Below are 14235 nucleotides of genomic sequence, written 5' to 3' on the forward strand. Positions count from 1 at the left end.
TAAAATGTCACATTCAAGTTCAGGGCTTTCCATAGAAAATCAGTGTAGTACTGATCAAGTATCCAATAAATAAGTAATCAATCAAACTGCATCATATCCATCTTATCAGAGGTGGACAACACTGACTGACCAATATCCAATATTAAATAAAAGACCAATATTTCAGCAAACTGATGTATTAGTATAGCCCTAAGATCAACAGAAAAGACCCCAATAGAGACAGCAAGCATCATTAAAATGAACTATAGTAATACTATAATACATTTTACAAGGATAATGTGCAAATAACACAGCAGAGGAGGTAGAAAATACTGTAAACTCACTATTGAGCGCCACAGACTCACTATTCGTCCCTTTTTTGGAATATTCCAGGAATATCACAGTGATTTTTTTTTTTTTTTTTTTTTTTTTTTTTTTTTACTGTCTCCTCATGTTTGTCAGGTTGTTTTTTTTTTTTGCGGATGACATCGCCTCTGCATCAAAAGCAGGTGACATCCACGATGAGCCGGTGGGCCAAGGAAAACAAGAGTCCTGTCATCCGAGCATTCCACCTGCAGCTCTGCAAACACGACCCGAGGAGCGTTAACGTATTCACGCTCACAGCTCATCCCGCCCGCTACTTGCTTTTCCAATTTTTTTTTTTTTTTTTTTTTTTTTATACCTCCACTTGGACAAATAGGGCTCTTCCATGTCAGGCACGCACAACATGGATTTTCCCATGTTTGTGTTTGCGGAAGAAGTTTATACGTATCATTATGGAGCGCCGTTAGGATGTGAAATAGGTTTCTCTCGGCAAGAGGAAAATCACTGGATCCATGGAGGAGTCAATTAATTTTGCCTGAGAGGGACCACCGTGTCGACTGTTTCCCTCTGTATTTCTTCTTCTGTTGCTTATTCAAAACAGTGCAGACCCTCAGAGAGGAAAAAAAAAATGCTTTGTTTGTATGAGAATTTAGAAAAAAAAAGAAACAGTACAAAAGGAATTGAGTCACATTGGTAAGAAAGAGGATTTGGATGCAAAAGGTTTTTTTTTTATGCGCTTCAAAACTTGTTTTATGCTCTTTTAAGGAGAGCTCTCTTTCTCTATATGTGTGTGTGTGTGTGTGTGTGTGTGTGTGAGTCAAAGGTCAGTGGGTCCCATTTCTCAGTATTAATGCATGAAATATATAGAAAAACACCTGAATATTTGGTCACAATATCAAAATATGAATCATATGGGCGCTTTTTGAAAATTAGTTTTGATCTTTTGAAACATATATATTTGAGTCTTACTCATAATGGCAAACATCTTCCAAATCCATTTCTTATGGCATTTCAGTTTAGATAAGAGTTTGACAGGAAAGATAGGAAAAAAAGAGAAAGAGGGATGACACTTTAGAAAGTTTCTGAGCTGGATTCATAGCACAGATACCAGCAGCTCAAACTTGGACCTCACACCTTATTTTGAACATCAGCCCAAAAGCACCTACAGTATATAAAGCAGTATATGTGTACCATGTCGCGTTTACCCCCCCTCCCCTTCCCCTCCACCCCTCCCCCCATTCTATTTTATACCATTGCTGTTGAAAAGCTTTCCTTTCTTTCTCCCCTCTTTTTTTTTTTTTTCTTCGTTCTCCTTTCTTAACCCTCCTCATTTGTCCAGCACATCAGCTTGGATTTTCTCCCATTGGGACCCCCTTTGGGTGTGTGTGTGTGTGTGTGTGTGTGTGGGGTGGGGTGGGGTATGGGTGGGTGGGGGAGTGTGAGTGTGTGAGGGGGGGGAGAGGGGGGAGGGGGGGGGTCAGCTGTGTCGGTACAGGGTTGAGGTTAGAGAGCGAGCGAGAGGTAAGAGAGAAAGAGTGAGTGACAGAGTGAAAATAATGAGTGTGTGAGGGAGGGAGGGAGGGAGTGTGTGTGTGTGTGTGTGTGTGTGTGTTAGAGAGAGAGAGAGAGAGAGAGAGGCAAAAGACAGGGAGCGCGCCTCGGGGTCGGTGGGGTCGAGTCCGACAGGCTCAGATGAAGGATAATCTGTGGAGGTCCCGTACAGTGGGGGGTGAGGCCCCGGTGGAGCACGCCCATTCAGACTCTCACACACACACACACACACACACACACTTCCTCTCTTCCTCTCACTCACTCTTTCTCCTCTGTCTCTCCTCTCTCATCCTCTCCTTCCCTCCCTCTTTCTCTTTCTCTCAAACTCACCCCTCCCATTTCTCTTGCCCCCCCCCCCCCCCCCCCCCCCCCCCCCCCCCCCCGACACAAAGTTGCAGCTGGATTTCAAAGGGAACTTTCGCCCCAGTAAGAGAAAGCTGAATGTTTAGCAGGCAGATCCCTCAGAATTCCTGCCTCCCACTCTTTAGGAACCGTTTTTTTTTTTTTTTTTTTTTTTTTTGCCCCTTCGGAGGCCCCTGCCATAACTGCCAGCGGCCTCCTCCTCCATCTCCATCTCCAGCCCCCGGAGCCCCGGCCCTGTTTGCAAATTGAGCCTGACAAAAACAGTGGGGGCCGGCCCCGAGGAGAAGGGGCAATGTTTTCAAGGAAGGTGTGGAACGGCAACAGCTGCCCATAGTAGCCACTGTTTTTGTTTTGTTTTGTTTATATCTTTGAGAGGAAGCGAGCGAGTAAATGAAAGAATAGATGAATGAGTGGAATGGAATCTTCATTAAGGAAACGAGAACATCAGTCCTGCAAACAGTAGAAGCTTTAACGCATCTGCAGCTGGTGAAACACAACCAGGTCTACAGAGTAAATCAGTACATCAGCAAATCATAAGTTTAAATGTGTTTTGAAGCTCATCGTGTCTGAAAGCATCACTGCAAGTACACCTGTGTTTTCATTAATACGGCATGTAAAAGTTGCCAAAAGAAAATTTTAACATAACATAAATAACACTTTATTTGGTTGTTGATACTCAACTATCAGGTGAGAAAAGGTAGACGAATGGAAGCTATTTATATGTGTTCCTAACCCTGACTTTAGCCTGACCCTAACCCTAAGATTAGCCCTAGCCCAGAGATTGAATATCCATACATTACATCACACAATTATACTTGAAAGTAGTGTATCAACATTGGGTCTATCCCAAATAAAGCCAGAATGTTGAGTTTTATTGGAGTAAGTATGATGTAGGAATGAGTATTTTGACTCATGAAGGAAGGAAAAAATGGTCACGCTTTAAGATGTAAAGCATCATGAAGGGATTCCACACTGGAAGAGCGTGGAGATAACACATATTTCACATTACTTCCATTGTGCTCATTGGGAGTCATTATGTCCTCTGCTGGCAAAACAGAAACATAACAAAAAAACGACACACTAGTTGCTCAGCCGAAAATCAGCATTGCATAACACTCCTATCATATTCCTATATAGGGAATTAGAGTGTGTCTGTGGTCCTCAATGGTGAGTTTGTACTTAATGGTGTTTTCATGTTCTGCGGTACCGCTATAAAATTCCTACATTTCTTTCTTTTTATTTTTTTTTTCTGTAAGGGACACACACGCACACACACACGCATTTCGCCCTCAAACCCCCCTCCCCCCCCCTCCCCCTCGGTTTTATTCATCCCTCTCACCCAACAGCCCCCCCCCCCCCCTGTTCTCTCTCTGTCTTGGCTCGGGCCTACACGTGTAAAAGAGCGAGGCACACAAAGCAGGTAGCATATTTGGATGATAAAAAAAAAAAGAAAAAAAAAGAATGCAGAACCCCCCCCCCCCCCTCCCCTCCCCTTTTTCATGTGCGAGACAGATGTTCCGCCTGTCCGCGATGTCCGCGATGTTGCACCACCGCCGGAGGAGAGACGGAGTGAGTGCCGAGGATAGAAAGATCAAGAGAGAGAGAGAGAGAGAGGGAGAGAGGGAGAGGGAGAGAGGGAGAGGGAGGGAAGGAGGGAGGGAGAGATCAAACACACCTTACTGTAGTAACACCGGGGTAAAGGAGAGTGTCTGCAGCAGTAGACGACCCCCCCCCCCCCCAAACACACACACACACACACACACACACACACACACACACACACACACACACACACACACACACACACACCCTCACCTCCGCCACCTCCAGCACCATTCATCCACTGCCAGGGAGAGTAGAGCCCCCCCCCCTTCCCCTCAAGTAGAGGAGGAGGAGGAGGGAGGGAGGCATAGGGAGCGGAGGATGGATGGATGGATGGATGGAGGGATGGGGGCAGCGTAGAGAGAGGAGGAGGAGGATGAGAATAAATAAACACCGGACCCCCACTCCCCCCCCCCCCCCCCCATATAGTGCGTCAAGAGGACGCAATGCACACACGGACTGCGAAAACTGGATAGGAGAGAGAGAGAGAGAAGAGAGAGAGAGAGAGAAAGAGAGGAGGATTTCCCCCTGTAAAAAAATAAAAAAATAAAAAAATAAAAAATACAAGTGTATAAGTGCAAAGCCCCTCCACCCCCCCCCCCCCCCCCTCTTCCTCCCCCCTCTTCATGTGATGTCAGGGCGGGCAGGGGCTCCCTGATAAAAACCTTTGGACTCGGGAGAATGAGAGAGAGAGAGAGAGAGAGAGAGAGAGAGAGAGATGGAGGGAGTGAATGGAGGAGGATATCACTGCTACTAGCCTATTACTGCATGGGACCGGTGCGGAGGAGCAGCAAGTTACTTTGAGAAGCGCAAAGGGCGCACAACTAAAACCAGGACCAAGAGGAGCCGACGCGCCGACGCTGAACCTGATGACGGGGGGCTTGATGGACTATATTTCTCTCAGATATCATATAGGAAAGCCGCTGCTCAACAAGTAGGGCGTCTAGGGCTGCCACTTTGCACTGCACTTCTTTCTGCCTTTGGAGTGACTTTGTTGTGTGTGATTTTTTTGTAATTTTTTTTTTTTTTTTACTCTGATTCACCTTGCAGCCATACGTTTGGAACGCGACGCACTAACGATGGTCAGGTAAAACGAAACAGGAGGTTTATTTGTGCAAACTCCAAATAGAGTGAGATGATCTGATTTCACCAAAGACCCTCCTCCTGGTTTATTACTGCAAATCAAGCCAATCATTAATAAAAAAAAGGAAATTCCATTTCAAGCCAGCCACGTTTTCCTCAGTAATAAAAAAAAAAAAAAATCAAGTCTGCAGTGAATGTTTTTGGTGAGTTTTAATGCGCCAAGTGACGCTGGTAGAAACAATTAAAACGCGTCACTTGATTATTATGGGCTTCATGGAGCGCAGATAGGAAAAGTTGGACGTTATTTGTGAAAGCCGCAGCAAACAAGGTGACAGAAGCTGAAAATATTCTGCAGGATTACGGCTGTTTAGATTCTAAATATGAATGGGAGAGAGGCACAGCGTTGCCTGTGGGAAAGGTCCGCGCAAAGTGCATGGTGAGGTGGACACGCATTGAGGTGCGCCAGCGAAGGGGGAAAATTTAAGACGCTGATTTAGCTGAAAATCTGAATGTTTTTCTTCGACTCTCCAGGAGAGCGTTTTATCTGGATAGCCTAGTTTCAAAAGCAATACCAAAAAAAGAAAAAAAAAGAAAAAAAGAAAATACCAAGAACCTCAATATGCAATATGAAGATGTGAGAAACTTTTGAATGTGACATCCTCTTTATTCGTTTATCCCGCTGGAATGCACTGACATATTTTCATATTTGTTTACCACAATAAGTTCATTTTTTTATTCCAAAATAGGCAACCAAAAACCCAGACAACTTTTTTTTTTATTGCTGGGGAAAAGGTGGGCAAATAAAACTAGTAACCACAGTCTGGTCTGAGACCTTTCTTGCTGCTGACTTGTGAACCAGAGGCAGACTTAAAGAGCTAAAATCTTTTTTTTTTTTAATCCTCAACAACAATCCCCCCCCAAACCCCTCCAAAATGTTGTTGATCAGACTACTGGCTATCGTCCTCGTCTTCATCACTAACACGTGGCTGCTAAAGCCGGTTCGCTCCTCCGATGCCCTCCGCCGGCACAAACGCGCCATGGCCCGGCGGGCAGACCACGAGCTCTCCCGGCTAGCAGGTGAACCCTGCACCGGCTCCGGCGGCTGGAGCTCCCGGCGAAAGCCCCGCTCCCTCTCCCCGTCCCAACACCGCCCTCCAGCGGCCCGTCCGCGGACGCACACCAGCCGGAGAGAGCCGTACAGCATAACGAGCGCTCCTGTGGTTTGTACGGGAGGGTGCAGGTCCGACACCGGGGTGCACCGGGTCGCTCACTGGGGGGAGGAGATGGGAGGCTGGGGCGACCCGGAGGATGTGGCGCTTGGAGGGGAGGACGGATACGATGTGTTGCCACGAGGTCCCTATGACACACACGCCGCAAATGACAGGAGAGACTCAAATTATGTCAATACAGAAACCACACAACGACCCGGGACGTCTTTCCTCAAAGACCCCGGGCAGAGGGCGCCTTCCCCGGGCTACACGCAGCCCCTCCGCGGCTCCCTCTCCAGGTTCCCCCGCAGCCTCGGCGGGGCGGCTCGCTACGAGGAGGAGAGCAACACCAGCTGGGAGAAAGTTTTCCCCGACGGCTCGGCTGCCTCCCGGGGACTCCCGGTTCTCTACACGCTGCAGCAGGAGGACGGAGACCCCCACTCCTCGGCCGAGACCCCGGAGGAAGGCACCGAGGACTACTCCGGGGAGGTGGAGGAGCGGGGGCCGCCCGCCAGCCTGGCCGTCAGCAGCGCCTCTCCCTGGGGGCGCCGCGTGCCCAAGGTGCCCCCCACCTGGATGTCCGCCCTGTACTTCAGCGGGCGTCGGGAGCAGCTGAAAGTGAAGCCGAGTGCCGGGGTGGAGCTGCCGAGGGCCAAGTTCAGCCTGGAGCTGTGGGTGAAGCCGGAAGGAGGGCAGAGCAACCCGGCAGTCATAGCAGGTGGGTGAAAACGGTCTGTGTCTGTCTGCCTTCTTGGCTGTTTTCACCTGCTTGCCTCTCTGCCTGCTGCCTGTGTAGCCGACCTATGATTCATGATCCGCTGATGTATTTGTATCTTCTGCCTGTCTGACTTTTTGCCTTAATGTCTATTCACATGTCTGCCTACTCAACTGTCTTTCAGTTTCTTTCTTTAATTGCCTTGCAGCCAATTTTTCAGTCTGTCTCTGTCCATCTGCCAGCCTGTCTGCCTGCTTACCATTCTGCCCACGTACCTGCTGTTGGTCGTCGGTGTCTCTCTCACTCTGTGTCTGGAGTTCACTAACATGTATTTCAATCTGATGAAGGCTGATGGTGAATGACTATGATGGTGTGGGATATTGCAAGGTGTCAAATGGTCAACGCTTGTTCCCACTCTATTATATCCAGTAATCTCAAGTTGGTGTCATCTCTGTCTGGTATTTATTTGTCCAAGAAAAAGCCACAGGTCTCAAAAGGCTGGTTTCCACTACAAGGTCAAACAGAGTTTGGTCTGAGTTTACTGTTCAGCTTGGTTTCCACTGCAGAGATGAACACAGTGATGATAACAGTGATGATGATATGACAATGATGTGGATAATGACGAAGATCATGATTATGATGATGACATGATCGGATGACGACGATAATGATGATAACGAATATATTGATGACAATGATAATGATGAGGATCATGATTATGATAATGTGGATGAATATGTTGACGACAATTGTAATGATGATGATGACGATGATGGTGCTGATGATGAACAACATGAACAACAGTGGTAACGATGAGGACCCAGTCAGTGTGCTTAAACAGTTCAATACAAAGAGACAGCTACCCAGCCCTTTCAAGCTCCAGCTGTCTGCAATGAAGTGTATCAAATGGTTCCAATATTGAACAATGAACATTTTTCTTTGCCCACTAAACCACGGACCATCACAAGATCATAAGGGTTTTGTCCCAAAATACTATTATGCATTTTGCTAATAAAATGTTTTCTGATGTTTCCTTGTTCAATATTTGAAAAATACAGGCGATTGCATCCTCAAAACTGTGTATACAATTAGATAATAACTTCTGTAATAACCCACAGTGAGTCATAAATTAATGACAGCATTACTTGTTTAAGTGTTCTCATTTTGGACCAAGACTCAACATATGTATATAGTTACATAACACTGAAAATTCCCAGGGTGTATTTCATTCACTCTCCTCATAGCTTAGTTTGCCTGTGGGTTTTCATTGATTCTGAGCAGAGACTGCAGATACTGATCTCATGAAACCTTCATTTAACCAAGGTTTTCACATGAAGATGACACTTTTTTCCAGTGAGCCCGGGCCAAGAATGCCGCATCTGAACAGCGACACATTTGACAAGACAGAACAACACATACATCAAACAAATTGAGGAGGATAAAAGAGCTATGGAGCAGCACCACAGCTGTCCAGATAGTGAGGGAGACCACAAACTGTTATGTCCGCTCACATTTACTCTGATCAAAGATCTGACTCGATTACTCAACTTTTTTTTCCCCTCATCGCTTCCTTATGTGAGGGCGGCATTTTGTGGCATGGGCCATTCTCTTTGTAGTGTCCTGAAGGAATCTGTGAAATACAGTGAAAAACAAACTCCTATTGTTTCTGCTAGACATGACATTGACACTGGTTGGAGTTCTAATGGTCAGCGATGACCTTATAATGCTGAGTTTCGTATAGTGACAGTTAAGAAACTTCCGTTTCGCTCCTTATTGAAATGTACACTGTAATATCGTAGCTGGGAATTGATTGGAGGCTAAGGTACAAAAGTGCAACGCAGTACAGCAAGGTCAAAATATGTCAGTATTGAAACGGCATGTTGAAAACAGGTCAGTATCGGGCCCCTATCTGTGATGGGACCCCACATGTCAAGAGAATAAACATGCTTTAATTCCCAGCTCAAGACTAGATTTTCTAATTTAGTTTCCTAGGCCAAAAAAGTTTGATGGTCTACTCTATATTGTTACCTGCAGGTCACTACTGTATGTATTCCTACTTTTTTTCTGTGATTTTTCAGTATTTTATATGGTGATAAAAACAATAGGGATTCTCAACCTTAACTACAAACTCTGCTTGTATTTATTAATTACTTAATAGAACTTTCATGTTTACAGAATAGATGTATAACCTTTGTTTAACTTTTATTTGTCCAGAAAAGGGTTTATGCTGATCATGTATTTAAAAAATATTTTTTAAGATCAGCATTTTTAAAGATCAGTATATCATTGTAAAATTGATTGTGATACCTTGGTACAATGTATCCTTTCATAGTTCACACTGTTTTTTTTTTTTATCTGTAAAGCAGCTTTGTAAACTGTTTATGAAAAGCGTGGTTGAGACAATTGGTAGTGTGGAAGAGTTTATGTCTGATGATGATCTTCCTAGGTTCCGCATTGAATAATTATTTTATGAAGCTTTCAACTTTCTTAATTTCTATATTAAAGATTTAGTCATTCATGAATGGAGAGATGGAGAGAAGGACAAATGTACAAATGTATATGCAGTTCTAGGGAATCATTCTGTTGTTTAAATTTCCTTGGCTCTTGTTAGAACTTTCTCTTATGAAGTGTTTCACATGCAAGCCACATGATATCACATGATGACCCACTATTGGGCGCACATGCTACCATATGATGACACGTCACACATGATGACCCCACTACTGAGAGCACATGCTACCATATGATGACACGTCACACATGATGACCCCACTACTGAGAGCACATGCTACCATATGATATCACATGATGACCATCATAGTCTCTATCTCACACCAGTGGCATTGTTATTGGTAGCGTTTCTCAAAAATGAAGACCATATTTCCCATAAACCCTGCAGCTTCCTGCTGGAGAGATGCTGCTAATTGTCCCCCCTTCCACCTTTGTGGCATCATCTCAGCTATGTGTTTTGTTTTCTCTTTTGGCTTTACCGATGAGGACAAACATATTTGAAGTGATTTTTCCATCGGCCTTTCCCATCCCTCCACCCCTTCCGCTAAAACTCTGAGAGTTTTTGCTCTGCTTGCGCTGGAAGAACAGCACTCTCTTCTTGTATTGTGCCGTAAAGCAAATCTCCCTTTGTGCCGTAAAGCAATTCGATTTCCCAAGAAAATGCAGTGTGGAGGCAGGTAGAGGCTGCCAATCTTCTCAGCGATGGTCTTGTTTGTTTACGGTAATTGTACTAATGTCTCAGAATTATTATGGCAATGATTTATTGATGCTACGTGTACCACCTTTAGCATAATGACTCTTTATAGATAGGGACATAGATAGATACTGTATGCATGTATACTGTCTGTGCCATTCCATTTGGTTTACAGTAGGCGACATACAGTAGAATCTGAGAAATTCACTTGGCCCAGCCGTGGCCTCCTAACCGCTGCTTTCTTTGACTTGAATTAAACGCTTAACCATGAAACTGGCCCACCTCCTTGGGGATATTGCGCTACAGTTGCCCACTTTACACACGAGCGTACACACACACACGCACACGTACTGTATCGAGGAGGGTGAAGGGGTTCCCTGACCCTTCCCTGTCCCAGTGTTAAGACATCTGGGGAGCAGATGTGGATCTCTGTGTGTCTGTTGCAACAACAGCTGGAAATATCAGGGCCCTGGCCTTGGCTGAGGGAAATACCTCCGTCCTCCTTCCCCTCTCTTTACTCTCCCGCTGTCTCTGGCTCTCGCTCTATCCCCCTCTGCCTCTGTCGCTCTCTTGTCTCTATCTACCTGTCTCTCTCTCTTTCTGCCTCTCTCTCTCTCGTCCTCGGCCTGTCGATTCTCTCCCCCCCCCCCCCCCCCGTCTTCCTCTGTCTATAGCACTGTAATCACTTGGGGAGTTTGCTCGTTTGTATGTTTATTTACTCCTTATTTTCCTGAGGGTGATGACCATATGTGCCTGCGATAGAGTTTTTCCCTGCCACTATTCTTTCGGTGCGGAAAACAAAACGACGTCCAAACAACTAACGAATGAACATCATTTTCGCCTCTTTGTTTCCACCCTTTCTCCTTTGCCCTAGGTGTGTTCGACAACTGCTCCCATTCCCTGAGCGAGAAGGGCTGGTCGGTAGGCATTCGCACCGTGAAGCGGGCGAGCGCCAAAGACGCCCGCTTCTTCTTCACGCTCCGCACGGACCGCGCGGTCAAATCCACCACGGTCTACAGCCACCAGCGGTACCGAGCCAACGCCTGGACTCACCTGATGGCCGCGTACAACGGCCACAACATGACCCTGTATGTTGATGGGGCTAAGGTGTGTGATGTGGCGCGCGGTCTGGGTTTTTCTTCTTTTGGTTCGGTTCGGATCAGCTTCGGTTCTGGCCTCGGCTTCATCTGCGGTTCCGCTTCAGCGTGCTTCAGCTTGGAGCCTCTGCTCGGTTCGCTCCCTACTGTAACACAATCTTAAGAGGGGAATTGACTGGTAGCAAGTAAAACCAAGTTGCAAAAAGCGAGACACGGTACAACAAGGTTTTATTTATAGTAATCTTCCCTTAACACACAAAGGTGAACAAAACAGGTACCCTTTTGGTACCCTAGGTGATTTTTAGCTCATTTTAAAGATCCAGTAAAATGATTGTAATTCAGCCAGGGAAAAGCTGGCGATGGATTTGTAGTGTGAGGAGTGTCACTGTTTTCCATTCTGTTGTAACTGCTTTAGTGCCCTTGGCCCATTGTTAATAATAATAACTTTATTTATATAGCACCTTTAAAAACAGGGTTTACAAAGTGCTTTGACAGACAAAATAAAAGCAGAATACTCAAATTATGAATTTAAAAGGCAGTAAAACAATAATAAACAGGGGATCGTAGGATGAAAACCAAGATAAACAGTAAAATAGAATAAAAGTAAGATAGAATTAAGACAGAGTTAAGATAAAAGACGTAAAAAGACAATAGACAGATGATAAAAAAGACGATAAAAAGTCGATAAAGAGACAAGAAAAAGCCAATAAAGATAAAAAGACGATAAAAAGAAATGTTCATTCAATAAACAGTGGCGGCGTTAGTCACTTACCTCTTCTTCAGTTACCACTTGGTCAGTAAAAGGCTACCACTCCTTTCTTCAACATAAAATTACTAGTAAATCCAAGTTTTTTCTGATGCCAGTTGCTAGACAATGAGAGCCTAATCCTGCCCTCTAATTTCCACTGCATGTAAATAATTTCATTTTGGGGAACAAATATCCGACAGAGCGCCTGATTAACTATGCATCCGATCAGCCAATCAGACCATTCATTAAAATTGGGTGTATTTGATTATCGGGAAGTAGGCTAGATATGTAAAACGCTTAAATTCTGTTGACAACCAGAGGAATAGTTTCTCAAAGGCCGTTAGTCAACTTCCAACAACACTGACAGCATATTTGGGTAACTTTACTCTCATGTGCACTTTATTAAACAATCCCATGATAGTAGGAAATGTGATTCTCTTTGGGTGGGACCTTTAATGATTCATTTGATTTACAACATGTTGAAATAAAGGGAGACTTGTTTCCACCCCTCCTCTCTTCTCGTGTCTCCTCTTTTCTCATCTGCTTTTCCCCTCAGGTGGGAGAGAGCAGTCTCCAGTCAGGGAATCTCTACAGCCCCTTCATGAAGACGTGCAGGACCCTCTTCCTCGGCGGCAACCGGTCAGAGCAGGGCCACAGCTTCCGGGGCCACGTCGGGGGCGTGGTCTTGTGGGGCCACGCCCGCTCTCAGGAGGACCTGCTTAAAGGGCCGCTGCAGATCAAAAAGAGAGACCCGGTCCTGGCCCTGTGGGCTGACTTCACTGATGTAACTGACCATATTCCGTTTTTACACTGTCAATTACTCAGTTCCTCCATAAATATGCTTTTTTTTTGCTGAGTCATCCTGTCAGAGCAAGCCTTTTATGCACTTAACTTGTCTCACAAAAGAGCCCTTGTGTAATTAAAAGAAAAAAAAAAGCCACAGTTTTCAGATTGTTTCAATTTTAAGATGATAAACACACCCGTCAAGCAGAAAATCATTTCAGTGTTTTATTTGTTTTGTAATTTTTGTGCAAAAACACACAGAAATTGACCCAAACTAACAGAAAATCTATCATAATTTTGGGCAGCAGTAATCAAAGTAGAGGAACAAAACAAACCGAGTTTCTTTATTTCACCAAGCTTTTGGTCTAGTTGACCTTCATTAGCGCATAACTGCTGCAATAATCAAAATGAAAAATTCTGTAAAATCCTTGTACATGAGGTCATATCCTTTGTAAAAGGCAGTCTACCCTGTGAATAAATCATTAACAATGGTAATAGCTGTTTAGCACTGTTTCCTAAATGCTAAAAAAGTCTGACTACCACTACTGCCAATAGTTCTTTTTCTTTTCCTTCTCCATCTTCTCCTTACTAAGTAACATATTTGGATTTGGTAGATTTTATTTTGCTCATCGTGAATATTATTTTATTGACTTATTGCATGTTGAAATGAATTGAAAATAATTTGAAAAATAAAATGTTGGATTTTGCTCTTGACTTTGAGGTGGAACAGCTGTGGACTCCATATAAAGTCGGCCTCCATCCCACCATCATCACCACCCCCGTCCCGGAACGAGAGCTCATCTCCCCGTTCCTGCCGCCGCCCTGCGGCCTGACGCCCTGCGACAACACCGACGTCATCCTCGGCTACAACCACCACTGGGAGCTCCGCGCCCCCAAGCGGGTCCGCTACAGGATCGTCAACCTCTCCGGCGACGACGGGGGGGACCCCACCGTGTCGCAAGCCCAGATCGAGCTCCAGCACCGGGCCCTGACCGAGGCCTTCCGCCCGTACAACATCACCCTGGATCTGAGCGTGCACGCCGTCCGAAACTCCTCCCTCCGACAGCGCTTTATTCTCAGCAACTGCCGCATCGGGAAAATCGGGAACCGGCAGTGCGACCCCGAGTGCGACCACCCAAGGACGGGCCACGACGGAGGGGACTGTCTCCGACTGGGGCCCTGCTACAACTGGAAGAGGCAGGACGGGGTGTGCAACATGGAGTGTAACAGTATACACTATGACTACGATGACGGAGACTGCTGTGACTCGGAGGTCACCGACATCCTCAAGACCTGCTTCGATCCCGAGTCGCCTGACAGGTGAGGCGGTTTTGACCAATCGGTTAATTAACCAATGGAGATTATAGTTAGTATTTTGTCTAATACAGACTATGTAGAACTACCGAAAAAATGGCAGAATTATAGAAAGTGACATGTAGAACCAGAATTTTCCCTTTTTCCTGCGGTACCTTGCCTTCAAACTGCGTAGATTCTCAAGTAACATAGCAGCTGGATCTGTTGACATTGAACACAAAGTCAATTTCATAATTCTATTTTTATGAGAGCGTTTTAAGTCA

At 45.3% G+C, this 14235-nt stretch overlaps 1 protein-coding gene across 1 annotated transcript; it reads left to right on the top strand.

The window, feature by feature from the left end:
- Positions 1-5834: 5834 nt before the first annotated feature.
- On the top strand, positions 5835-13982 carry LOC139663910 (pappalysin-2-like). Its single transcript, XM_071542696.1, has 4 exons — positions 5835-6828; positions 10905-11137; positions 12432-12659; positions 13380-13982. The coding sequence occupies exons 1-4, from the start codon at positions 5835-5837 to the stop codon at positions 13980-13982; spliced, it is 2058 nt and encodes a 685-aa protein (XP_071398797.1).
- The last annotated feature ends 253 nt before the right edge of the window (positions 13983-14235 follow it).

The sequence above is a fragment of the Centroberyx affinis genome, unplaced genomic scaffold (assembly GCF_046629955.1).
Source record: "Centroberyx affinis isolate AG114_WGS23_722 - 3 ecotype Tasmania unplaced genomic scaffold, CSIRO-AGI_Caff_v1 ptg004160l_1, whole genome shotgun sequence".
In the NCBI taxonomy this organism is placed as follows: domain Eukaryota; kingdom Metazoa; phylum Chordata; class Actinopteri; order Beryciformes; family Berycidae; genus Centroberyx; species Centroberyx affinis.

Bases quoted from the DNA above. Each gene is read 5' to 3' on its own strand.
- LOC139663910 (XM_071542696.1), top strand. From the start codon at position 5,835: ATGTTGTTGATCAGACTACTGGCTATCGTCCTCGTCTTCATCACTAAC. The intron at 6,829-10,904 runs GTGGGTGAAAAC...CCTTTGCCCTAG, and splicing joins CAACCCGGCAGTCATAGCAG to GTGTGTTCGACAACTGCTCC. The intron at 11,138-12,431 runs GTGTGTGATGTG...TTTTCCCCTCAG, and splicing joins TGTATGTTGATGGGGCTAAG to GTGGGAGAGAGCAGTCTCCA.